Genomic DNA, 22,481 nt, shown 5'->3' on the forward strand with positions numbered 1-22,481 from the left:
TGTCTGGAGGCTGGGGAGGTTCTTCCCCGGTGCTCCCAGCAGGAGCTGGGAATCTGCAGGGGGAGATAACTGCCTGCACCCCCAAAGTCGTCCTGCCAAGGAGTAAAGAGAGCTTGTTGCACTCTAGCTGCCTGAAATTTTTATTGAATAAAAGCTCTGGAAACAGAGGAGTTTTTCAGCCTAGGAGCCGCTCCCAGCTCTCCAGCCCTGCCGGGAGCAGGATGCGTGCTGGAAGGAAGGCTGTTGTGCCAGCGAGGAGGTTTCTTCCTGCCTTCCCAAGGGTGCAGTGCCCACCTCTGTGCCTCCCCCCGTGCTCACGCTGTTCCCTATGACTTGCTGACTGCAGGTTCACAGCCCGGCTCAGTAATTTGCTCTGTAAACTGACCCCACTCCACCAGGCCGAGCCCAGCCCACGGAGGAGGGGTTTAGAGGGGTTTGTGCGTGGCAGTGGGTGCCCAGGGCTATGGGGCAGAGCTGCCCGTGCCATGGTCCACACGTGTTGCTGAACCGTTGCTCGGGTGCCACCACCCTGCCCCGGCCCTGCCAGGGCTGAAGCCACAACCGTGCCCTGTGCTTTCCTGGCCAAGCTGCCCCCGTGGCAGGAGAGGCAGCATGGTGCCTGCTGCAGCCTCCCGGGAGAGAGGGCACTCCCTGCCCTCCTCACCAGGATGGCTCCTGTCCTGCCCACTCCAAAGCAGCCCTGCGTGGGAAGGGAAGAGGAGCAGGAATCCTGAGTGAGCCCTCCATCTCCCACCACTGAGCACCAGGCTGCCCTAGGGAGCGGCAGCTTTACCTGTGCTGAGGAACACCCCCACCGAGGCAGGGGTGAGGTGTGACACACAGCACAGCTGCTCCCCAGGGACAAGACACTAAGGACAATCCAGGACTAACGAAAGATGAGTAGGTAGAAACCAAGTTCCAAGGAGACCCTGTGCTGCGAGCAGGGGGGCTCCAAAGGGAGACCCAGCTCGCTCTGGGAAGTTCAGGTCAGCACCAAGCCCTCAGTGCTGGCTCCGCTTGCGGTACAGGTATGCATTGCTCACCTGGTTCATGATAACCAGGCTGGTGACAAGGGGACACAGCATGGCGAGGTACCACGAGGCACCGGTCACCGTGGTGGTGAACCAGAGGGAGCACATGCCCAGCATCAGGCTGGCACAGCCCAGCAGGTAGCCCACCAGCCCCGAGGTTGCGTGGTACAGCTTCAGCTTGGCCAGCGTCCAGTTCTTCATCAGCTTGGGGTAGAGCAGGAGCACGCCCCCGGCGCACTGCCCGCCGGCGTACAGCACGGCCAGCAGCCCTGTCAGCCCGTGCCAGGTGACAAAGTGGCCCTTGCCGTTCAGGTGCTTGTTGTAGGTAATGATTCCCAGCCCCAGGAGCGCGCAGAGCAGGGCGAGCAGCTGCAGGGCCCAGTGCGCCCGCACTCGGACCTTGCGGGAGAAGGAGCGCAGCAGCGACGTCTCCGGGGAGAAGATCAGCAGCGCTTCCGTCATCAGGAACGAGAACTAGGGGGCAGAGGGCAGCGGGATTGGTGCCGGCCAAACGCCCCTGGGCCGCGATCCCGGGGCTCGGCACCCACCGCCCGGGGCTCCCGGGGCTCGGCACCCACCGCCCGGGGCTCCCGGGGCTCGGCACCCACCGCCCGAGGCTCGGCACCCATCGCCCGGCGGCTCAGCCTCCCGTCACCCAGGGACTCCCGGGACTCGGCACCCACCGCCCGGGGGCTCCGCAGGCACGGCCCCTGCCTGTCCCACGGCTGCGGGGCGGTGACCGGGGGGCGGCACTTACCGCGAGGGCCATGAGCAGCGGGTGCCAGGAGAAGAGACCTGGAAGGGAAGCGCAAGGTGAGGTGAGCTGAGACATCCGGCCCTCCCCGCGGCCCCGGCCCCACCGGCACTCACTGGATCCGGGCCGCGCCAGCACGGCCACGGCGGCGGGGAATCCCAGCGCCACGAGGTGCGCGGCGGCGCCGGCGGCCACGCGCAGCGAGCGGTACAGGCGGGACTCGGTCTCGGCCGTCAGGGCCATGTTGGCCGGGCGGGCAGAACCGCCGCCGCCGACATGGCCGGGCCGCGGCGCGGGCTCCGATTGGCCGAAACTGCCTGTCCGTCAGCACTAAAGCCCCGCCTCCACCCCGCTATGCCGCCGCTGAGTGGTGGGAAGTGTTGTCGCTCAATGCGAGAGCCCGCCCCCGCCGCGCGGCCGTGCGATCCGCGGGAGCGGCGCTACGGTGGCCGGCGGGGCTGGGGCCGTGTTTGCGCCGCTCCGCGTCCCGCCATGGGGGGCCGCATCGAGTGCGTGTTCTTCAGCGAGTTCCACCCCACGCTGGGGCCCAAAATCACCTACCAGGTGCGGGGCGGCCGGCCCAGGGCCCACGGCGGGGGGGTGGGAGTGCGCCATGGCAGCGCCCGTGGAGGGGAAGGGGGCACAGGGACAGGGGAGATGGGTGCTCCCCGGAGAGGGCCGGGCTCGGCTGGAACGGAGCCTCCTGTGCCGCCCTGTGCAGGTGCCCGAGGACTTCATCTCCCGGGAGCTGTTTGACACCATCCAGGTGTACGTCATCACCAAGCCCGAGCTGCAGAACAAGCTGATCACCGTGTGAGTGCGGGCAGAGCCCGGCCCTGCCCCGGGCCCTGCCGCTGTCCCGCCGCGCTCGGTGGTGACCGTGGCGGGGCTCCGGGCCCCGTGGCCAGCAGGGTCACTGCCGTGCCCCTAGGGACCCTGCAGAGGGTGGGTGGTCACATTTTGGGGCTGGCTGGTGCTGCATCTGCTGCTCTGCCAGCCTTAAATCTAGGAAAGTCACACCAGTCAGGAGAGCTGTGTTGGTTTCGAAAGGAGAGTGTTTCCTTTTGTGAGGGCTGGTTCTATTCCCCCCCTCCCTTCTTCAGACTGTGATTTGCACTCTGAGCATGTAGGGCTTAGGCATCATTTTTCCTGCAATGTTAAAAAGCCCATACCTCCAGAGCCAACTGGGGACCATCCCTGTGGGGCACTCGAGCCTCCCTGAGGGCGTAGGTGCAGGTCACGGGTGTCTCCCCGCAGGACGGCCATGGAGAAGAAGCTGATCGGCTGCCCCGTGTGCATCGAGCACAAGAAGTACAGCCGGAACGCTCTGCTCTTCAACCTGGGCTTCGTGTGCGATGCCAGAGCCAAGGCCTGTGCGCTGGAGCCCATTGTGAAGAAGCTGGCTGGCTACCTCACCACCCTCGAGGTGAGGCCTGGGCACGGCCAGGCTGCCTCTGATCCACCCCACAGAGCGTGGGCACCTCGGTAGTGTCCTGGAGCATGTTGGGGGACGCTGGGCACTGCTGGTCCAGGGGCTGGTTTTACAGAGAGGAGGGGATTGTGCTGGTTTCCTACAGATCACTTGAGTTTTAAAGGAGAATAGGATCTGGGCTCCTGTAGCCAGTAATCCTGTGGGGAGGAGCTGACTTGGCTTTCTGCTCTCTTCAGCTGGAAAGTGGATTCATCTCCAACGAGGAGAGTAAACAGAAGCTGGTTCCCATCATGACCATCCTGCTGGAGGAGCTGAATGCCAAAGGGAAGTGCACCCTGCCCATAGGTACGGCGAGGACAGGGCAGGGCTGGCAGACAGCTGGGCCATTCCCTGCCCAGGTCAGCTCTGCCTGTGCTGCTCCCAGCAGCTCCCTGCCTGTCTGTGCTTGGAGCTGGGAGCGTCTGAGCCAGCCTTTCCCTGCCTGGCTCCAAGGGACGGGTGGGGATGGGGTTATGGGCTGCAAACACCTTGTTCTGTGTGACATTGTGGTGTCCTGGGATTGATGGTTGCAAGCTCCTGCAGGAGCACTGGTTTCCATGGAGATTGAGCCTTCCCTTTCCCGGACAGATGAGTCGAACACCATCCACCTGAAGGTGATCGAGCAGCGCCCGGATCCCCCCATCGTGCAGGAGTACGATGTCCCCGTCTTCACCCAAGACAAGGATGACTTCTTCAACTCCCAGTGGGACCTCACCACGCAGCAGGTCCGTGTGCTTGGGAGATCTGTTTCCAGACCATTGGGGGAGTTGGGCTGTCCTGGAGATCACCACGTTAATGAGCACAGTTTGGTGCTGCCCTCGTCTTTGTGCTTGGGCCTGTGAGCAAATCATTCACCAGCACAAGGTTAAAGTGCACCTGGGGATGGAGCCTGCCCATGCCAGGTGCTTCCAGGTGCAGGGGAGCTGCTTGGGCTTCCGGGTGATGCCTCACTGCTCTCTTCCCTGTTAACTCTTGCCCTCCCCTCTCCCAGATCCTGCCCTACATTGATGGATTTCGGCACGTGCAGAAGATTTCGGCGGAAGCCGATGTGGAGCTGAACTTGGTGCGCATTGCCGTGCAGAACCTGCTGTGAGTGCCTGGAGGGGCTGGACAGCCCGAGGAGGGGGTGGGTGCTGCCACAGAGCCTCTCTCACCTTCTCCTGTCCATCTGCAGGTACTACGGGGTTGTCACACTCGTCTCCATACTCCAGGTGGGTCAGGCCACGGCACGTGGGGCTGTGAGCAGGATTTGGGCAGTGGCTGCGCCATCAGCGTGGCTGTGGAGGGGGAACAGCAGGGTTGGAGTGGGCCAGGCCCGTCTCTCCAAGCTGCAGCTGAGCAGAGCTGGTTTTCCATCACCCCCCAGTACTCCAACGTCTACTGCACCACGCCGAAAGTCCAGGACCTGGTGGATGACAAGTGTCTGCAGGAGGAGTGTCTGTCCTATGTCACCAAACAAGGTACAGTGACTCTGCCTGGGGATGCTGGCCCAGGCAGGGGGACAGGGCTGCTCACTGGTGACTTGTCCTTGCAGGGCACAAGCGAGCCAGCCTCAGGGACGTCTTCCAGCTGTACTGCGGGCTGAGCCCTGGCACCACTGTGCGAGACCTGATCTCCCGCTACACCCTGCAGCTCCAGAGGGTGGACGAGAGGTCAGAGCCCTCCCTGGGCACAGTGGTGACACTGGGGGTGGCAGAGAGAGTGAGCAGGAAGTTCTCACTCATGCAGTGGTGGGTTGTGTGGAACAGAAGGGAATGTGGGGAGCTGGGCCATTTGGCACCTCAGCGTTGTGGGCCCAGTCTCTTTCCTTCTCCTCCACAGGAGGCTTATCCAGTTTGGTTTGATGAAGGGCCTTATCCGGCGGCTCCAGAAATACCCAGTCAAGGTGGCCCGGGACGAGCGCAGCCACCCAGCCCGGCTGTACACAGGCTGCCACAGCTACGACGAGATCTGCTGCAAGACTGGTACGGACCCGTGGGACCCACAGGATCCTCTGCTCCATGTGGGCCTCAGGATTGGTGGGAGACACGAAAATGTCTGCCTGCCCACAGCTGTGCACTGGTGCTGGTTTCTTGTCCTTTTGGGAGCCTTTAGATTGCAGGGAGATGAGAGTGTGGACCAAGCTCTTCTCCAAGCCAGGCTGCCAAGCCCATGCTGCCAGGGGCAGGGCTCGGGAACTGACACCACACTGACACCCCACTGTCTTACTCCCCAGGCATGAGTTACAAGGAGCTGGATGAGCGCCTGGAGAACGACCCCAACATCATCGTGTGCTGGAAGTGATGGCAGCGATGGCCCTCACCGGAGCTGTGTCCCCCCACGCATCCCCTGGGTGTCCCCCCTTGTCCCCTCCGTGTCCCCGGAGCGCCCCGCTGCCTGCGGCCACTCCTCCGCGCCGCCAGGGGGCACCAGAGCCCGCCCTTGGCCGCCGCTGCAGCCGGCGCGCGGCGAGTCCTCCGCGCCGCCAGGGGGCGGTATTGGCGGCGCCGTTACCACAGCGACGCGGACGCCATGGCCGCCGTGCCCGCCGTGCCCGCGCCGCTGCTGCCCGCCGAGGCCGAGGCGCTGGTGCGGGCCCTGCAGGGCTCTGAGCTGCGGGACATCGGCGGGCAGGGGTGCGGCACCCGGCAGTGGGGTGTTCCAGGGTGTCTGGGGAGGGAGAACATGAAAGCAGGGCTTTAAATTTGGGAGAGGGGTCCCCTTTGGGGCTGTTGGAGGACAGGAGGGGGCCCGGTTCTGAGGCCTTCCCCGGGTTCACGGTGAGGGTAAGGAGGGTTCTCCAGAAGGTTTAGGGTAGAGAGGAGGAGTGCTGGTTTTGAGGTGCCCCTAGAGGGTCAGGGTGGGATGAGGTGAGAGAAGGGGCTGCAGTTCTTGGAAGGACTGGGAGAGACTGGGGGGCCCAGGGTGAGGAAGTGTCCCAGATGTGAGGGTCTGTGAGGGTAGGGGTGATGGAGAGGCTCCCCCTGGTTCTGTGGTGTTCCCATGAGGGTGTTACTGAGGGCAGGCAGGAAGGCAGGGCTCTCCCAGTGGAGCTCTGGCCACAGGCTCAGAGCACAACATGGGGTTGGGGGTTACAGGAGCAGGTTTACCTGCACGAGGGACCCTCGCCAAGCCGGTGGCCAGAGATCTGTGGCACTGATGTCCGCACTGGCTGCCCCACAGATGGCTTCGGCAGCATGAGTATGTGGAGAAGCTCAACATGCACGGGATCCTGAGCGCCTCAGCGGGCCAGGAGCAGCTCCTCACCGAGCTGCTGGTCACCCATGCCAAGGTGAGCCTCCCTGGGTGCAGGAGTGATCCCCACGCTGGGCCTTCAGCCTACAGCTGGGTTTGTCTGTGGGCAGTGTGCAATTTTGGAATAAAATGCCGAAGAATCTGTTACGTCTCTGGAAAAGACATTTGACTGGTGGTGTACCAGTTGTGTTTTTTGAAATAAATTAAAGGTCAAGCTGTGGTATTTCTACTTGCTGGTGTCTGGTTTCTCTCTTGGAGGTTGTTTTGGTCTCCTTCAATCACCAGCCCCTCTGGCTGCAGATGTCTGCCCTGTGCCTGAGGTGTCCCAGCCCCAGGGTGTGAGACTGCCTGGACCTGCCCAGCTCCTTGGGCTCACCTTCCCCCTCTGCAGCCCCAGCAGCTCTGCCCTGTTGGGAGAAGCTGCTCTTTCTGAGGTTGATGAACACAGAGTGTGCCCCAAGGCTACCCTCCTCCCTGGGCAACTGCACTGTGGCTGACCATTAGCAACAAACTGGTTCCCCCTGCAGGGCTGGTCTGAAAAGGCTTCACTTCCCCCTCCCTTCCCTGTCTAGATTCCTGTTCTCATTGGGGAGCTGATCTCTGTGGAGATCTGGAAGCACAAGGTCTTTCCCGTGCTGTTCCAGCTGGAGGACTTCAAGCCGAGATGCACCTTCCCCATCTATGTGGTGGTGAGTAGAGAGGATGGTGGGAAGGAGCCTGCAAACGGGTCAGGCGCAGCTGTGCTTGGAAATAAATGTCACCCTGAAGGTGTCAGAGCTGAGGTTTTGCATCTCACCAGGCTGAGGCGGGCAGTGGGACACAGTGGGAAGTGCCTGGTCTCCCAAAGCCCATGCAAGCCCATACCCTTGCCCGCAGGAGGGACAGGGACTCACTCCCAGGGAAGCCTGGCTTTGTGGAGAGCTGTCGCCGCTGTAATCCCACAGAGGGGCTTGCAGGAGCTGCTGGTGGAGCACAAGCCATTCCTGGAGGCAGCTGTGCTCCTGGCTTGCAGCTCCCAGCGCCACCCCTGCTCCCAGGCAGTGATACCCTGGGGTACTTTCCACCACTCTGAGCACTGGTTATCTCTAGCCAGAGGCTCTCCGGGGTTATGTGCCCCTGGGCTAACAAAAATGTAGCTTTTTCTTACTGAGCTCCTGGGACCAGTGGTCCCTTGGGCCATTCTTGGCAAGGGAATGATCTCCAGACCTGGGCTTCCTTGTGGAGGGATGCAGCTGAGACCTAGGGGAGATCTGCCTGAGGCTTGCAAGTTTTAACCCGTTTTCAGTCCAGGGTAACACCTTGCAGGGGCAAAGTGGTTTCTTCCCTGAGCCTCAGGGCAGGCATCCCATAGTTCCCAGTCTTGGACCAGGCTGTCTGCCCCAATCCCAGGGCCCGGGAGAAGCACAGCCATGCAGAGCTCTGTCCCAGCTCAGGCACTGGCTCTGACTGCTGGTGCCAGAGCCTTGCAGCTTGCCCGAGGGCAGTGGGTGTCCTGCCCCTGCAGCACAGGCAGAGCCCTGAAAAGCCCTGCCTGCTGGGAAGTGTGGCTCTCCACAGGCATGTCAGCATAATTATTGATATGAACTGCATGAACTGGAGTTATGGAGTTGTTTTGAAGGTTGCATCACTTGTATTTTTCTCTTGGACCAGTTTTTGGCCACAAGTACATAAGCAGCTCCTCAGGAGAGCCCTTTTCCCTGTCCCAGTGCCCATGTCCCCCGTGCTGCTCCACTGTTATCTCACTCTGGCCATCTCCTCCCACAGCTGCAGCATCAGGCCTCCATCATCAACCTCCTGGAGACAGTGTTCTTTTTCAAGGTGAGACACAGGGTCAGCTTTCCTCAAGTGAAAAGCCCCTGGGGGTGGGAGGCTGTGGCACTGACCGTGTGTGAAACCCTTGTCATTGTGAAGGAGATCTGCGAGTCAGCCGAGGACAGCATTCTGGATTTGATTGATTATTGCCACCGCAAGCTGACCCTGCTGGCAGCTCGGAGCACCAAGGCACAAGCAGTGACCTCAGCAGAGCTTCGTGCTGAGCATCTGGCCAGCCCCTCATCCATGCAGGTGAGGAGAAAGTCCTGTAGTTCCCTGTGTAGTGAAGAATGTGGGCAGCCTCCAGAGGCACAGGGAGGCCTTTTCATGGGTTGCAACCCTGGCACCTCCTGCCCACCTCAGAGGGGGTCTGGTGCTTCTCTGTGCCTGTGGTTGCATCCACCCCCATCCATTCTACAACCTGGGTCCTGCCCTGTCTGGTGCCAGTGCCAGCATGAGGCTTCCTGCAGGACCTGCTCAGAGCTCTGGAGTGGGACATGCTGGAGAGTTGATGAGCAAAATATTCAGTGGAGGGGTTTGCTGTTGCTCTTGGAAGCTGTGTGGATATCTCTCCCTGAAGTTTGGGAAGCCACCCTGGGTCAGGCTGCCACCATAGCCAGCCAGAGTTAACCATGTGAGAGTTCTCCTAACAATCAGGAATCGTCCCCATGTGCTTCCCCCAGCTTCTTTTCTTCGCTGAGAAATACTGAGCTGGTCCAGGCCAGCAGTGATCCCAGAGCTTTCCCAGTCAGGTGTTCCCAGGTAACACACACACACCTTCCCAGAGGAGCTGTCTTTGCCTCTGGTGCTTCCCAGCACCTGGAATTGCACATCAGGAGGAGCATCTGGAAGAGAAGGGTTAAAGGGAGAGCCTGAATCTCCCCTCGCCTCCATCCTTTGGCTTGTTGCCCAAGCACATACTTCTCTTTCAGAAAAGGGAAGGAAGTGGAGGGATCTGGAGCACAATAGGGATGTTTTCCAGGAAATGTTTTCCCAGCTGGGGAGGGGAAGGGGGTGTCTCTGTTACTGCTTTGACACGAACTTAAAAGCTCAGACCTTTTCTAGCCAATAGGGTCCTCAAAGCACTCATCTTCCAGGGAGCCTGGTTTCCTCTGATTCATTCCAGCCTCTCCTGACTCTGGGTACAATAACCCCCTGTGAAAAAGCTGTTCTTGCCATGTCCTGTGGTGTGGAGCCTGTTGTCCTTTGGAACTGTGTATGGTGGTAACCCCTGGTCTATTGTTCCCCTCGAAGGAAAAGATAGTCCCTGTCTCAAGGCAGCAGAGATGAGGTCTGGATACAAGGAAGAGCTGTGGGACAAACCTCAGCAGGGCAGTTTGGGGAGAGAGGAGGCAGAAAAGAGGCCAAGAGACTCTCTTAGTAACTTGTGGGGCACCAGCACAGGGAGCACAGAGCTGTTTACCACAGAAATCTGGAAGGGAACTGTTGCAGTGGCTCTTAGGAGAAATATGAGAAGCTGAGGTCAGTGCTCTGCACACCAAGTGTGAGCTGCATCTGGGACTGGAGAGAAGCTCTGCCTGAGCCAGGGAGAAGGACTTGGCACTCCCAGAATGGCTCTCCCCGTGGTCTGAAAGAGGCTGGGTCAGAGGGTGGTCAGGCTGCCCTGGGGGATGAGTGGGTGTCCATGCTGTCTGCAGGGGAAGGGGGCTGGGTGGCTGGAGAGCATGGCACAGCTGTGGGCTGGGAAAACCACAGGCAGATATTCTGGTTGGCTGTTCCCAAGCTGGAGGGAAGAAGCAGATCCAGGAGGGGTGGACACAGGACTGCAGCTGGACCAGGGCCAAGTTTCTCCCTCCTCCTCCTCTGGTTCCTCTGCTGACCATGAAGCTCCTCTCTCCTTCAGCCCTCACAGGTCTCTGCAGGGCCATGGGCCACAAGATGGTCCCAGAAAGGTAGAGAGGCAAATTTGGGACCAGCCTCTTTCAGGGGGTGTTCTTGAGCAGGAGCACTGCAGCCAGTAGCCACCCATAACATTTTAGGAGGGCATGAGGGAACAGCAACTGTGGGCTGCAAGCTCTTCTGTGGCTGCATTGGCAAACAGGCAGTGCTGGCACACTTCAGAAAATAAACTGTTTTTCAGGGCTCTGTTTTCCTATCCAGACTATGGTTACCAATCCAGTCAGCAGCCTGCCTCCCTGTAGCTCCTGGGTAATGGGGCCTGAAATCCCAAGGCTGATCCTGTCCCTCCACAGGAGCTGCAGAGGCAGGCAGAGACGATGGAGTTTGAGATTTCCCTGAAGGCCCTGTCCGTGCTGCGGTACATCACTGACCAGGTGGACAGGTAGGTGCCCAGGAGCAGCAGAGGATGTTCCCAGCTCTCTGGATGGGATTCCTGTGGGGTCACAGCGGGTGCCTGGACCCCTTTCAGCAGCTGCCTGTGTCCCATGGCAGTGGCACTGTACCCTGGGAGGCAAACACAGCAGCACTCCACCCTGCTCCATGGTACTCCTGGGATCTCAGAGCATTATTTCTTTCCTGCCTCTCCCAGTTGCCTCAGGGAGCATTTGTAGACACAAATTCTGGCATTAATCTGCGAGTGCCTTTTCTCCCTTTCTGTCGCACCTCCAGTCTGCCCCTGGGTGCACTGACACGGATGCTGAACACCCACAACCTGCCCTGCCTTCTTGTCGAGCTGGTGGAGCACTGCCCCTGGCGCCGCTGGGAAGCAGGTATGGCTCATGCCCCGTGGTCTCTGGGGCACCCTGGTGCTCTGCTGGGATGTGCATCCACTGAGGAATCTGCTGCTGTAGGAGCCCTTGCAGGGCTGTTCCACTCTACTCTCCCCTCCAGCTCCTCAGTGCTCCCCGCCTGAAGCTGTTGAGCTCAAGAGTAGCTGCAGCACAGCTGGGCTGGGGACCCAGCAGTGCTCCCAAAAGCTGATCCTCACACAGGGCTGGGTCTCTTCTGAGTGATCACAGCCAGCGCTGGAGTGTAGCACCTCTGCCAGCCCCACGTGCTCCTCTGAGGAGTCTTCTGGACACAGAAAAACCAGAGTGCTTGTCCCAGCTTCTCCAGACCTTTTGGGGCAGCACTGACTAGAGCCAGATGTGGTCTCTCCCAGGCAGCAAACTGCCCTGATTTTGCTGCTGGTCCCTGCCAGCAGCACTGGAGCTTCACTCCTGCCAAAGGCCCCTGATCCAGCTGTGCCCATCGGTCATTGTCCCCCTCCTCTGCAGTGAGGCAGGGCCCCCGCAGCCCCCCGCAGCCCCCCGCAGCCCCGGGCGTGGGAACCCGTGCTGCCCCGGCGCTGAGCGGGGGTCACGGCGGGGGCAGGGCAGGAAGAGCTCTGGGAAGCACGTGGCTGTGCCTGCGAGAGCAGCCCAGCTGGATGCGGGAGCTTTCCTCCTTCCTCCAGCCACCAAACACATCCCTTCTCCCTGCCTGTGCGCTCGGGGTGCGAGAGGGAGCTTTGATCCAGAGCCCTGAGGGAGGGAGTGGAAAGAGATGAGCACAAAGGCATTTCCAGGCTGTGCAGATGCAGGGTCACATCCTGCTCCATCCCCCACAGCCACACAGTAGCTGTTGGAGTTTGTTTTGTCATATCTGTTATATTCATGCTGCTTCTGGCTTTGCCTGGCAGAGGAAACTCGAGAAGAGTGGCTGGTGCCCCAAAGTGGGTCTCTCCAGCCACTCTGTTGTTGCTGCCCCACTGCCCACCAGTGCTCTACACTCCTGGCCAAGTGCACAGGGAGATGTCTCAGGGATTTTTCTGTTCCTGCCACAGCACTATTGATTTAATACATGTCCTTTCTGCTTTTCATGCTCTCTAATATTTTGCCTCAGTACCAGGTAGGCTGCTATGTGGAGCAAAGGGTGGGGAAACTGAGGCAGGCAGAAGCAGAGGGTGAAGCGAGGCAGTGAGCCCAGCGTCTCCCCTCTGAGCTGTCCTCCCTCAGGCAGCACTGTGCCTCCCTGGTTCTTCTGTCCCTCAGGCCAGCTCAAGAAGTTTGAGAATGGCACGTGGTACGTGGTGCCCCCTGAGGACCAGGGGAAGATGACCAAGCTCGATGGGCAGGTGTGGCTTGCCCTCCTCAACCTCCTGCTCAGTCCCGAGTGCCAGCGCAAATACCACTTCGATGGCTTCAACAAGAGCCAGCTCCTCAAGGTAGGACCCTGCAGCAGCCCTTTCCAGCACTGGGCACCTCCAGATATCTGTCCCCATCCTCACTGTGGGCTCCAAGGAGTCAGTGGTGGGAGAACAGCAGGTCTGTCACTGTAGCAGCAGCAGCAAAGCTTGTTTGTGAGTGCACCTTGTGAGACCCCCACTGGTCTCTCTACCGCTGCACCTCAAAATCCCTGCTCTTGCCCTGCTGCATCCCCAGCTCTGACTCCTTTGTCCTGACCTCTCTCTGTTCACTTTTCTCTCTCCCTCCATGGCCACAGCTCCGTGCATTCCTGACAGACGTCCTCATTGACCAGCTGCCCAACCTGGTGGAGATGCAGAGATTTCTGAGTTACCTTGCAGTGACAGAACCTGCTCCCCCCAAAAGGGATCTCATCCTAGAGCAGGTATCCTGTGGCTTTTCCTTTACCTCTGTAGCTGCTCTGGTTTAAGCCTGATAGGTCCCTGCTCATTTTTTCTCCCACGAAGCTCAGCTCTGGAGTGATGATGCCCTGGAAAAGCAGCCAAGTACCCATTTCAGTTTCATCCTTATTGCCAGCAAAGCTGCCTGTGGGTGATGTGAGAGCCTTGTCCTGCCCTGCAGTGGCCAAGCAATCACATCTACAGGCATAAATGCTGGGTCATAAACAGCACTCCAGGTCACACTGAGCCCTGGGATGGCAGCTGCATGGGGCAAACACAGGCACTGGCTTGTTTTGACAATTAACTTCTCATTTGACATTTATCAGTGTTTTCCTGTTGAATTCTGGACTCCCCAGGGAAGTCCCCTTTTACAGCCTGGTCTGAGGCTGCTTGGCACACTGTGTACAGAGAGACATCGTGATCTGGTGATAAGAGTCTGGAGTTAAACTGGTCCCAGCTGGTGTCTGGCCCTTTGGGAGTTAGGCCATGAAGGTCTTAAACAGCCAAGAGGTTCTTGGGGGTTTTAATCCACGCAGCTGTAATCTCTGGAGAAAAGTTGTTTTTATGCGTGTTTCTACTGCCTTCTTGTGAGCTGAGGGGAGAAACTGAGTGTGGGGGCAGATCTGCAAAGAGGCTGCTGAGAAGAACTGGGAGCACAGAGGCTCTTCCCCACTGCCAGAGGCTCCCACACCACTTCCTGGAGGAGATGGGTACGTTGGGCAGTGGCTGTCGGGGCTGTCCCCAGCGGGAGCATGCTGTCCCCATCACAACTGGCTGCATGGCCTGGGAGGAGGGTGACAGGCCCTGTCAGAGGTGGCTGTGGCTGAGCTGGAGGCACAGCTCAGGCTGGGAGCTGCAGCTGGGGAAGCTGCAGACTGGCAAGCTGAGCCGCTGGGGCTGGGGATGGCAGCAGGGCGGAGGTGGGCATGGATTCACGCCACGTGCCTTAACTGCCAGCGTGTTGGTGGCACGGTGACAGGCAGCTGCCACGCTGGGACCTCCTCCAGCCCTCACCCTTCTCCACAGCTCTGCTTTTGTGCCAGTGCTGCTCCTGCCCCTGCCAAGGGCTGGGGCTCAGCCCAGGGGCAGGCACGGAGAGCCAGCAGGAAGCACAGGCATGGGCTCCCTGCTCTGCCCAGAGAGTGGTGAACTCACTCCTTGTTGCTGAGCCAAGCTAAGGAAAAGCCTTTTTCCATTTAGCTGCTCCCAGAGCAGCCTCCTCCCCTTCCTTGGCTATTTTTACTCTGCTGGAGAAGGCAGCGCTGTTTGAAGCAGCATCGTCCCCTCCAGGGCCTGAACTCTCTTGGCTGTTTGAGCACTGCTCTTGGCTGGGATGTTTCCTTTTGTGCCGGCCAGCCCTTCCCCGCGTGTTCATCTTCAGGGAAGTGATGAGCGGAAAAATCTGCTCACACAAACGGCTCTGGAGCACGGGGTTCACGCTGCTGCCACACGCAGGGTGCTGAAGTCCCTTCTCAGCAGCCCAGGCCTCAAGGCTGAACACTCATTCCCAACTGGACCCCAAAGGTTTTGCCTTGTTTCACCTCAGTGTCCAGTGCCGAGTGGATCCTTCCCCTCCGTGTACCCAAAACCACACCCTGACACCCTCTGCACCTCTGCCTCTGCTTGCCCTCCTGGAGGGCCATGCTTCTTGTTCCCAGGGCTGGCTGCCTTCTCGCCGAATCACAGCACCTTTTTTAGGCTGTGAGCACCTCTTCCTCCTGCCCTGCCTCTCCCACCAGGTTCCTGTCATCTGGGACCATATCCTCAAGAAAAATGCAGGGAAGTGGGAGGCCATTGCCAAGCACCAGGTGAAGCACGCCTTCAACCCCCCTGAAGAGGAGCTGAAGCTCCAGGCACGCAGGTGAGGCCCTGGGTATGCAGAGTGCCCAGTGGGGCCAGTATCCCCATTAGCAGGGCTGGAGCTCCACACTGGGAGGACACAGGGGTCTGTGGCACTGGCTGGAGGTGTCCCCTCAGTGGCAGGGTGCAACAGGGACAGCTCACTGCTGGTCAGCAGTTCCCTGTAAGCAGCCTCCCCCCTCTCTGCCTGCACAGGTGGGCACAGATCTACAACCTGGACATTTTGGAGGCTCTGGCCGCCGACAAGCCCCGCTGCAGGGTGTGTGGTGTAGAGGCAGCCAAGCGCTGCTCTCGCTGCCGGAACGAGTGGTACTGCTCACGGTAAGGGAGCCCTGCAGCCCCCGTGGACCCCCCTGCAGCCCCTCAGTGCTCCCCAGAGCACCACAGATCTCACTGGAGGATGCTGTGGGAGGGCTAAGGAAAGCCAGGGGTCCCACACCACTGCTCAGCACCACTAGCTCTCTGCTGGCCACGTACCTCTCCACATCTTGTGAGGAGGCTGATGTGCTGGGCTGCTGGTGGAGGAGGTGCTGGTGAGGGTTGTGTTGCAGCTGTGAGGTTCTGAGCTGCCTCTGCCCACAGCGACAGCAGTGACAGGCTGGGTTTTCCGTGTGACACTTGTCTCCCTCCTCTCCACCTTGTGGGGCAGGAGTAGGAAAGCACCCATGACCCTGTGGCTGCAGGTGACAGGTTGAGATGTGGCAGCTGGGATGGTGGCAGTAAATTAAATCTCTGGTCCTGAACCATCTGGCAAGGTCTGGCGTTAAACCTCCTTAACCCCCAGAACTGGGGCCACATCCACCCCCCTCTTGGTCTAATGCTGGGCCGTATCAGCTCTCCAGCAGCTCCCAGAGGAGTGTGGTGCTGGAGTTTGTCCTTCTTGCTGCTTTGCCCCCAGGGATGGATGTGGCTCCACTGCCCCTGACAGCAGCTTTCCCCTCTGCAGGGCATGCCAGGTCCAGCACTGGCAGAGGCACAAGCGTGCCTGCAACCTGATGGCCGAGGTGCCGAGGGGTGTGGATGACCTGTAAGAGAAGTGGTGTCTGGCATCTGGCCCATGGCTCAGACGGGCAGAGATTCCCCCAGTGTGCAGCCCTCAGCTGGAAAGAAGCTGGCAAAGGCCCCTGCTGCCTGCTTCCAGCCCCAGGCAGCACTAGCCAGGGTCAGCCTCTCCTCTCCCACCACCTCACCATGCTGCCTTCTCCAATAAACCTCCTTGTTCATCCCACAGCTGCTTGGCTTCTGCTTCCTCCCCTCCCTTCCACACAGTGAGGGCATGTGTCCATTTTCCCCTCTGCAACAACAGAAATCCCAGAGAACCCAAAAAAGCCTATGAGGTTGAGGTGTTACCTTACTGCAGCTGGGGAGGGAAGGGAGTGACAAGGCCTCTGTGCCGCCTTGTACCATCGTCAGAGCAGCGTGGGGAGCAGAGGATGTGGTTTGCACGAGCATCGTGCTATGAGATAGAGTTTCTTGAGTATTTCTCATCTCCCATCTTGCAGGGACAATTCACCCCATTTCCTCTCTCTTAATGTGATGTTAGCACCAAGGGCTTGGCCCCCGTCCCACCAGCATTACCAGTAAACAGGGTTTACTGGTGGGGATGCCTTGGAGTGCAGCTGCTGCCGAAGGGCTGGAGCCTTGGTCTAGGCACAGCTGATAAAGGTTGGCCATGTCCTTTCTCTGGTGGGGTCCCCGAGAGCCCCTGACACATAACAACAGCCTTTGCACCGGGGCTGCTGCTGCAGGAGCCGCGACAGCAGGCAGGAAACCCTCTCGATCCGGCTGCAGCCCCGGCTGAGCAGCTCGGAGCTCAATGAACTCCCCACCCCAAACCCAGGCTGCACGTCCAGAGCTGCAGCCAGCAGCAGAACGCTCTCCATAGCTCTCCGTCTGCTTCTCACCCGCTGCCAGGAGTGCCTCCAGCCCCTTCCCCACTGGGAAACTGAGGCAGGGAGCACAGTTTGTCCTGTTCCTGCGAGAAGAGGCAGAGGGAGCGGAGCGGCTGCAGCGGGCCCCCCCTTCCCTCGCGGCGGCTCCGGGAACCTCATCCCCGCCTCCAGCCCGCCCCGCCGGGCTCGCCGGGACCGGAGTTGGGGATCGGGAGCCCGGGGCATTGCGCCTTTCCTCCCCCTTCTCCTGCCTCAGTTTCCCCGCTGTGCCCGATCGGGGCGGCCCCTCCCGGTCCCCGCCCCGGCCTCGGCCCGGTGCCGGCCCCCGTCCCGCCGCGAGCAGCGCCCGCGGCCCCGGGCCATGGAGCTCATCGAGCTGCGGGAGCTGCAGCCGGAGCCGCGGCCGGGCCGGGGCCGCCTGGAACGAGCCAACGCGCTGCGCATCAGCCCTGCCCGCCGGCCCGGCCCCGGGGCGCACCCTGACCCGCGGCTGACGGCGGCGCCGGGCGCCGGGCACCGCTTCGAGCCGCGGCGCCGCGGGCTGCACACCTGGTGCGATCTCTGCGGGGACTTCATCTGGGGCGGCGGCAGGAAGAGCCTCCAGTGCCGTCGTGAGTACCGCGCCGCGCCCCCCGCACCCCCGCCAGGCACCGGGCATCCTGGCACCCCCGCCAGGCACCAGGCGTCCCGCCCCGCGGTTTCCTCAGCACTGGGCACCCCCAGAGAGCATCAGATATCCCACCACCGGGCACCCTCACCTCTGGGCATCCTCACCACCGGGCACCCTCACCACCGGACACCCCTACAGGACACCCCTGCAGGGCAGTAGGCAGCCCCGCGGAGCACCGGATGTCCCCCCACCGGGCCTGGGTTTCCCAGCACCGGGCATGCTGCCACCGGGCACCCCCACGGGGCCCTCACCATCCTGGCAGTGGTCCCCCTCACAGAGCACCAGCTGTCCCACCGCTGGGCACAGGCATCCCAGCACCGGGCTGGGGCTGGGTACAGGCATCTCAATACTGATAACCCCCACCAGGCATCCTGGTGCCAGGCATTCATTCCATAGGCTGAACATCACCATTCTGGTGCACCAGGCACTGGGCCTCTGGGCACCAGGAACTTCCACCAAACACTGGACACCCCTGTACTGGGCACCCACATCAGGCACTGGGCAGCCCCATACAGAACACCCTCACCTGGCACCACACATCCTCGTACTGGGTGCCTGCACTGGATGCCCACACTGGCCACCGGGCATTCTGGTATTGGACACCCACACTGGTGCCCATTCTGGGCATCCCAGTACTGGGCATCCCAGTACCAGGCACTGGGCATCCCATGCTGGCCAGCCCAGCAGGGAGCACAGGCACAGTGGCACCGGCCAGGACGTGGCACAGTGCTGTGTCCCATGTTGATGCTACCCCTGAGCCCCTGGGCACAGCACGAGCAGACAGCTGACACTGTCACCATGTGCCAGCCCTTGTCCCACCACGCACCAATGCCCAGGCGGTGCACAGTGGTGACACTGCTCCTGTCTCTGTCCCCAGACTGCAGCTTCACCTGCCACTACCGGTGCCGAGCCCTGGTGCGGCTGGACTGCAGTGGCCCCCCGGGTGCTGGCGATGAGGAGGATGGCAATGAGCAGGTGCTGGAGAAGGACACCAACGTGGTAGGGCCTGGGCCTGCCTGTGAGGGAGAGCGTGGGCAGGGGGTGGCGAACCTGGAGCTATGCTGGGCTGTGCCGTGCCAGGCTGTGCCAAGCCTTGCTGGGCTGGGCTTAGCAGAGCTGAGCTGAGTGAGGCTGACATGCCAGGCTGTGCCATGCCGAGCCCCTGCCAGGCTGCACCGTGCCAGGCTATGCTGTGCCATGCTGGGCTGTGCCAAGCCTTGGTGGACTGCGCTGGGCTGGGCTGAGGTGGGTGTGGTCGTGCCATGCCGTACTGTGCCATGTCGGGCTGTGCTATGTCGGGCTGTGCTGTGCCCTGGAGAGCTGTGCTGTGTCATGCCCGTGCCCATGCCGCGCTGCCTGCACGGCACCCGTGCCCGTCCGTGCCCGAGCCGAGCCGGACCGAGCCGAGCCGAGCCGCGCCGGACCGAGCCGAGCCGAGCCGAGCCGAGCCGCGCCGAGCCGAGCCGAGCCGAGCCGCGCCGGACCGAGCTCAGCCAGGGCAAAGCCGTGTCCGGGCGGGCGCGGGTGAAGTCACCGCCGGAAGCGGGGCCGCCGCGCCGCCCCCGGCTCGCATCACCCCACGGCCGGGGCGGGGCAGCGACGGGGACCGCGCTGAGCCGGGAACGGGGCAGGGCGCGGTAGACGCGGCGCCGAACCGAGTCGGGACAGGAGCGCGATAGGGACCGGGCTGAGCCGAGCCGAGACCGGGAGCGCGATAGGGACCGGACTGAGCCGAACCGAGACCGGGACCGCGATAGGGATCGGGCTGAGCCGAGCGGGACGGCGATAGCGACCAGACGAATCTGAGCCGAGACTGAGAGTGGCATTGGGTGGAGCGGAACCGGGATTGAGACCGGGGCCGGGCGGAGCCGAGTCGGGACTGAGACTGGGACCAAGCGGAGTCGAGCCGCAATAGGGACCGGGACCAAGCAGAGCCGAGCCGGGCCGAGGGCCGGGCTGAGCGGAGCCGGGCCAAGGACCGGGAGCGGGCTGAGCCGAGCCGGGAGCGGACCAAGCCGGGCCCCGGCCCGGGCGCCGGCCGGGCTGGCGCGGGGCCGGGTGTGCCCGTGTGCCCGCCGGCCCGGCGGGGCTGCGGGGCGGGCGGGCCGGGCCGTGCCCTCCGCCACCGCCGCCGCCGCCGTGCCCGTGGCTGGGCCGGGGGCTGGCGGGGCCGGGAACTGCGGGGCGGCGGCGCTGGCGTTGCGGCGGGGCGGCGCGGGGGGCACGGGGGGCAGCACGGCCAGCAGCGGCTACTGCAGCCAGGAGGACTCCGACTCCGAGCCCGAGCTCTTCTACACCGCCCGCACCTCGCTCGGCCGCCGCCCGCGCCGCCGCCAGGTCGGTCCCGGGCCGTGACGTCGTGGGGGACACGGGTGACGTCATCGGGAGCACATTCCCCCGGGCTGGGTGCTGGGGAACCGGCGGGGGTGAGCGTGGGGAAGACTAGAGGTATGGGTGGTCTTTTCTTGGAGGTGAGCTTGGCCCTGCTGTGGGGCTAAAGCATGGCCATGCAGTGGGACACGATGGCCCTGTCCGGTTGGATGGGGTGAGCGAGGCACCGTGGGACGAGTGGGGTTTCATTGCCTGGCACGAGCACCCCAAGGTCCCTTAGGGCTGGAGTTGCTCCCAGCTTTGGGGATGCCGTGACAAACTCTCCGGGCAGCTTCACAGCTGTCCCCATCCTGCGGGGACCCCCGCAGGGTCCGGCAGTGCCTGCGTGCTGTGGGGTGGCTGTCGGGGCTGGGGACCCTCAGTGCCGTGGGGACACGTGCAGCACTGTATGGCAGCTCCCGGCCCCGCGTAAACACTCATTAGTGGGTGCCGGTGGCAGGGACGCTGAGCCAGGACGCTCGGTGCCCCGCGCGTGGGGCCAGCACTTTGAAGTGGGGTGCCGGCGGCAAGGGCGGGCTGTACCCCTAGCCCGGCCCTCCTGCCTCCAATCTCAGGGCGGCCCCGCGGGCGCGGAGCCTGCCCAGACACCCTGGTGCCAGGCTGCCGACTGTCTGCCTTGGGGACGCCTCTCTGATCTGGGGTGCCGGGAGGGGACGCTGGGCTCCGGCTGTCCTCGCAGTGCGTTCACACGGCCCTGCAGCCCCAGGGCCGGGCGCTTGAGGGGCGGCCGGTGCCGGTGTCCCCGGAGCAGGGCTGGGGCCGCGATGAGCTCAGCTCTGCGTCCCCGGCACAGCCCAGCTCAGCTCCAGCCGGGCTGATGCAACCCCGTGCAACCGCCCGCGCATCTGCCGGTGCTCCGGGGGGGGGCTGGGGGCCGGCGGGACACCGAGACAGGCGGGACGGTCGCCCCCGGTCTCAGTGCCGCTCAGCCCGCCTGTTGTCACGCAGGATGAGCCCAGCGAGTGGGAGAAGACAGAGCTGGACCAGGCGCAGGTGGAGCAGCGGATCAAGGAGTACAACAGCCAGATCAACAGCAACCTCTTCATGAGCCTGGTATGGGGTCGGCACAGGGCCGGGGGGATCACGGTGCCCTGCCCTGACCCCACTCACCCCCCACCGGTGTCTCGTAGAACAAGGACGGCTCCTACGCCGGCTTCATCAAGGTGCAACTGAAGTTGGTTCGCCCTGTCGCGGTGCCGGCCACCAATCGGGTCCCCTCCCTGCAGGCGGGGCGGCCACACCCGCAGGGGGTGAAGCGCCGCACGTCCTTCTACCTGCCCAAGGGCACCGTCAAGCACCTGCACATCCTCTCGCACACCCGCGCCAGCGAGGTCATTGACGCCCTCCTCCGCAAGTTCACTGTCATCGACAACCCCCGCAAGTTCGCCCTCTTCGAGAGGTCTGAGAAGGATGAGCAAGGTAGTGCCCCTGTCCTCATAGTGGTGGCCGTGTCCCCATATTGTCAGTTTCCCCTGGGTGGTGACGCCTCACGGTGGTGGCAGCATGCCCGTGGCAGTGCTGTTCGCGTAGTACCTGTGTCCCCCATGGTGGTAATATCGTGGCAGTGATGCCCCAATAGTGGCAGCTTTCCTTGGGTAGCAGCACCCCCTTGGTGGTGGCATCCCTGTAGCAGTGGTATCCCCCTTTGGTGACAGTGTCCCCCTTCACCATGGATGTGTCCCCCATGGCAGCAGTGGTGTCCCTGTGGTGGTGACATCCCCATAGTAGCAGCATCCCTATAGCAGCAGTAATGTCCCCATAGCGGCAGTGTCCCCGTGGCGGTGTTGTCCCTGCGGCAGTGTCCCCGTGGTGACACGCGGCTGCCGTGGCAGTGTACCTGCGGAAGCTGGGTGACGATGAGCAGCCTCTGCGGCTGCGGCTGCTGGCCGGCCCGAGCGAGAAGGTGCTGAGCTTCATCCTGAAGGAGAACGAGACCGGAGAGGTGAACGTGAGTGCAGGGACGGGGAAGGGGTTGGCACCCGCATTGCTCGGGGAGGTGGCCACGGGGGGACGCGCCAGCTGCCCCTTGCGATGACAGCCCTTGTGCCTGCAGTGGGACGCCTTCACGCTGCCGGAGCTGCACAACTTCCTGCTGATCCTGCAGCGGGAGGAGGAGGAGCACGTCCGCCGGCTGCGGCACCGCTACGCGTGCTGCCGCCAGAAGATGCAGGAGGCGCTGGCCACGCGCACGCCGGGGTGACCGCGACGCCCGCAGCGAGAGCAGCCAGCGCAGCAGGAGCCTCGCCCGCCGGCGGGTGGGGGCACCAGGGAGGGGGGTGGAACAGGGCACCACGGGCCCGCTGGGCTGTCACAGCCCCCATCGGGCTGGCCCAGAGAGTGAGCGTCCCTGGAGGGAGCGAGAGCGAGTGTCACCCTGGAGTGGGTGTCCCCAGGGAGCGTGTGTCCTGGGAGGAACGAGTGTACCCTGGGGGATTGGGTGTCCCCGGGGGAATGGGTGTCCCCGAGAGAGCGTGTGTTACCTGGGGGATTGCGTGTCCCCTGGAGAGTGGGTGTTCCCAAGGGAGCGTGTGTCCTGGGGGAGCAAGTGTCACCTGGGGGATTGGGTGTCCCCAGGGGAGTGGGTGATGTGTGGGGAGCGAGTGTCCCCGAAGAAGTGAATGTCCCTGAGCAGAAGCAGGGCATCGAGCACCAATAAAGGCATCTTGGTGACGGCATGTGTGGGCCTGCGGTTTGTCCTTGGCGGGGCGGGCTGGGGTGGGAACGGACGGGATGCGAAGTCCCCCCGGTGTCCGTGGGCCGTGGGTCCTCACACGTGTGCGGGCTGGCGGCGGCGGGACTCGAACCCGCGGCTCCCGCGCT

The 22,481-nt window shown here is 62.5% G+C and overlaps 4 protein-coding genes across 5 annotated transcripts; 3 read left to right on the forward strand and 1 right to left on the reverse strand.

Annotated features, from left to right (window-relative positions):
- Positions 1-124: 124 nt before the first annotated feature.
- Positions 125-2,107, reverse strand: LOC134557981 (transmembrane reductase CYB561D2). The gene is made up of 3 exons (XM_063411380.1): positions 1,902-2,107; positions 1,789-1,826; positions 125-1,505 (listed from the first exon to the last, which is right to left on the reverse strand). Exons 1-3 carry the CDS (start codon positions 2,026-2,028, stop codon positions 1,002-1,004), a joined length of 669 nt encoding a protein of 222 aa, XP_063267450.1. The 5' UTR covers positions 2,029-2,107; the 3' UTR covers positions 125-1,001.
- An 85-nt stretch (positions 2,108-2,192) lies between these two features.
- On the forward strand, positions 2,193-5,611 carry NPRL2 (NPR2 like, GATOR1 complex subunit). Its single transcript, XM_063411375.1, has 11 exons — positions 2,193-2,349; positions 2,507-2,598; positions 3,043-3,211; positions 3,454-3,562; positions 3,845-3,981; positions 4,248-4,345; positions 4,431-4,467; positions 4,623-4,716; positions 4,791-4,908; positions 5,078-5,220; positions 5,472-5,611. Exons 1-11 carry the CDS (start codon positions 2,278-2,280, stop codon positions 5,537-5,539), a joined length of 1,137 nt encoding a protein of 378 aa, XP_063267445.1. The 5' UTR covers positions 2,193-2,277; the 3' UTR covers positions 5,540-5,611.
- Positions 5,612-5,743: 132 nt separating this feature from the next.
- Positions 5,744-15,961, forward strand: ZMYND10 (zinc finger MYND-type containing 10). Its single transcript, XM_063411374.1, has 12 exons — positions 5,744-5,871; positions 6,419-6,527; positions 7,063-7,179; positions 8,255-8,308; positions 8,402-8,554; positions 10,516-10,604; positions 10,892-10,992; positions 12,256-12,428; positions 12,707-12,832; positions 14,588-14,709; positions 14,904-15,029; positions 15,655-15,961. Exons 1-12 carry the CDS (start codon positions 5,768-5,770, stop codon positions 15,737-15,739), a joined length of 1,359 nt encoding a protein of 452 aa, XP_063267444.1. The 5' UTR covers positions 5,744-5,767; the 3' UTR covers positions 15,740-15,961.
- A 608-nt stretch (positions 15,962-16,569) lies between these two features.
- On the forward strand, positions 16,570-22,344 carry RASSF1 (Ras association domain family member 1). 2 transcript variants are annotated; one of them, XM_063411377.1, is made up of 6 exons: positions 16,570-17,211; positions 18,148-18,269; positions 20,610-20,714; positions 20,792-21,080; positions 21,494-21,609; positions 21,715-22,344. In XM_063411377.1, the coding sequence occupies exons 1-6, from the start codon at positions 16,962-16,964 to the stop codon at positions 21,859-21,861; spliced, it is 1,029 nt and encodes a 342-aa protein (XP_063267447.1). In that variant the 5' UTR covers positions 16,570-16,961; the 3' UTR covers positions 21,862-22,344. The 2 variants fall into 2 exon arrangements, with proteins under 2 accessions (XP_063267447.1, XP_063267448.1); XM_063411378.1 differs by lacking the exons at positions 16,570-17,211; positions 18,148-18,269 and adding an exon at positions 19,656-20,339.
- The last annotated feature ends 137 nt before the right edge of the window (positions 22,345-22,481 follow it).

This window comes from Prinia subflava, chromosome 14 (genome assembly GCF_021018805.1).
Source record: "Prinia subflava isolate CZ2003 ecotype Zambia chromosome 14, Cam_Psub_1.2, whole genome shotgun sequence".
NCBI lineage: Eukaryota > Metazoa > Chordata > Aves > Passeriformes > Cisticolidae > Prinia > Prinia subflava.

What these genes read in the sequence shown, in the direction of transcription:
- LOC134557981 (XM_063411380.1), bottom strand. Translation starts at nt 2,028, where the DNA reads ATGGCCCTGACGGCCGAGACCGAGTCCCGCCTGTACCGCTCGCTGCGC. An exon ending in GCTGGCGCGGCCCGGATCCA is followed by an intron (nt 1,827 to 1,901) that starts GTGAGTGCCGGT and finishes CTTCCCTTCCAG; the next exon opens with GTCTCTTCTCCTGGCACCCG. An exon ending in CGCTGCTCATGGCCCTCGCG is followed by an intron (nt 1,506 to 1,788) that starts GTAAGTGCCGCC and finishes TCTGCCCCCTAG; the next exon opens with TTCTCGTTCCTGATGACGGA.
- NPRL2 (XM_063411375.1), top strand. Translation starts at nt 2,278, where the DNA reads ATGGGGGGCCGCATCGAGTGCGTGTTCTTCAGCGAGTTCCACCCCACG. An exon ending in GTCCTATGTCACCAAACAAG is followed by an intron (nt 4,717 to 4,790) that starts GTACAGTGACTC and finishes TTGTCCTTGCAG; the next exon opens with GGCACAAGCGAGCCAGCCTC. An exon ending in CTCCAGAGGGTGGACGAGAG is followed by an intron (nt 4,909 to 5,077) that starts GTCAGAGCCCTC and finishes TCTCCTCCACAG; the next exon opens with GAGGCTTATCCAGTTTGGTT.
- ZMYND10 (XM_063411374.1), top strand. Translation starts at nt 5,768, where the DNA reads ATGGCCGCCGTGCCCGCCGTGCCCGCGCCGCTGCTGCCCGCCGAGGCC. An exon ending in TGCTGGTCACCCATGCCAAG is followed by an intron (nt 6,528 to 7,062) that starts GTGAGCCTCCCT and finishes TTCCCTGTCTAG; the next exon opens with ATTCCTGTTCTCATTGGGGA. An exon ending in CTGAAGCTCCAGGCACGCAG is followed by an intron (nt 14,710 to 14,903) that starts GTGAGGCCCTGG and finishes CTGCCTGCACAG; the next exon opens with GTGGGCACAGATCTACAACC.
- RASSF1 (XM_063411377.1), top strand. Translation starts at nt 16,962, where the DNA reads ATGGAGCTCATCGAGCTGCGGGAGCTGCAGCCGGAGCCGCGGCCGGGC. An exon ending in GAAGAGCCTCCAGTGCCGTC is followed by an intron (nt 17,212 to 18,147) that starts GTGAGTACCGCG and finishes CTCTGTCCCCAG; the next exon opens with ACTGCAGCTTCACCTGCCAC. An exon ending in ACGAGACCGGAGAGGTGAAC is followed by an intron (nt 21,610 to 21,714) that starts GTGAGTGCAGGG and finishes TTGTGCCTGCAG; the next exon opens with TGGGACGCCTTCACGCTGCC.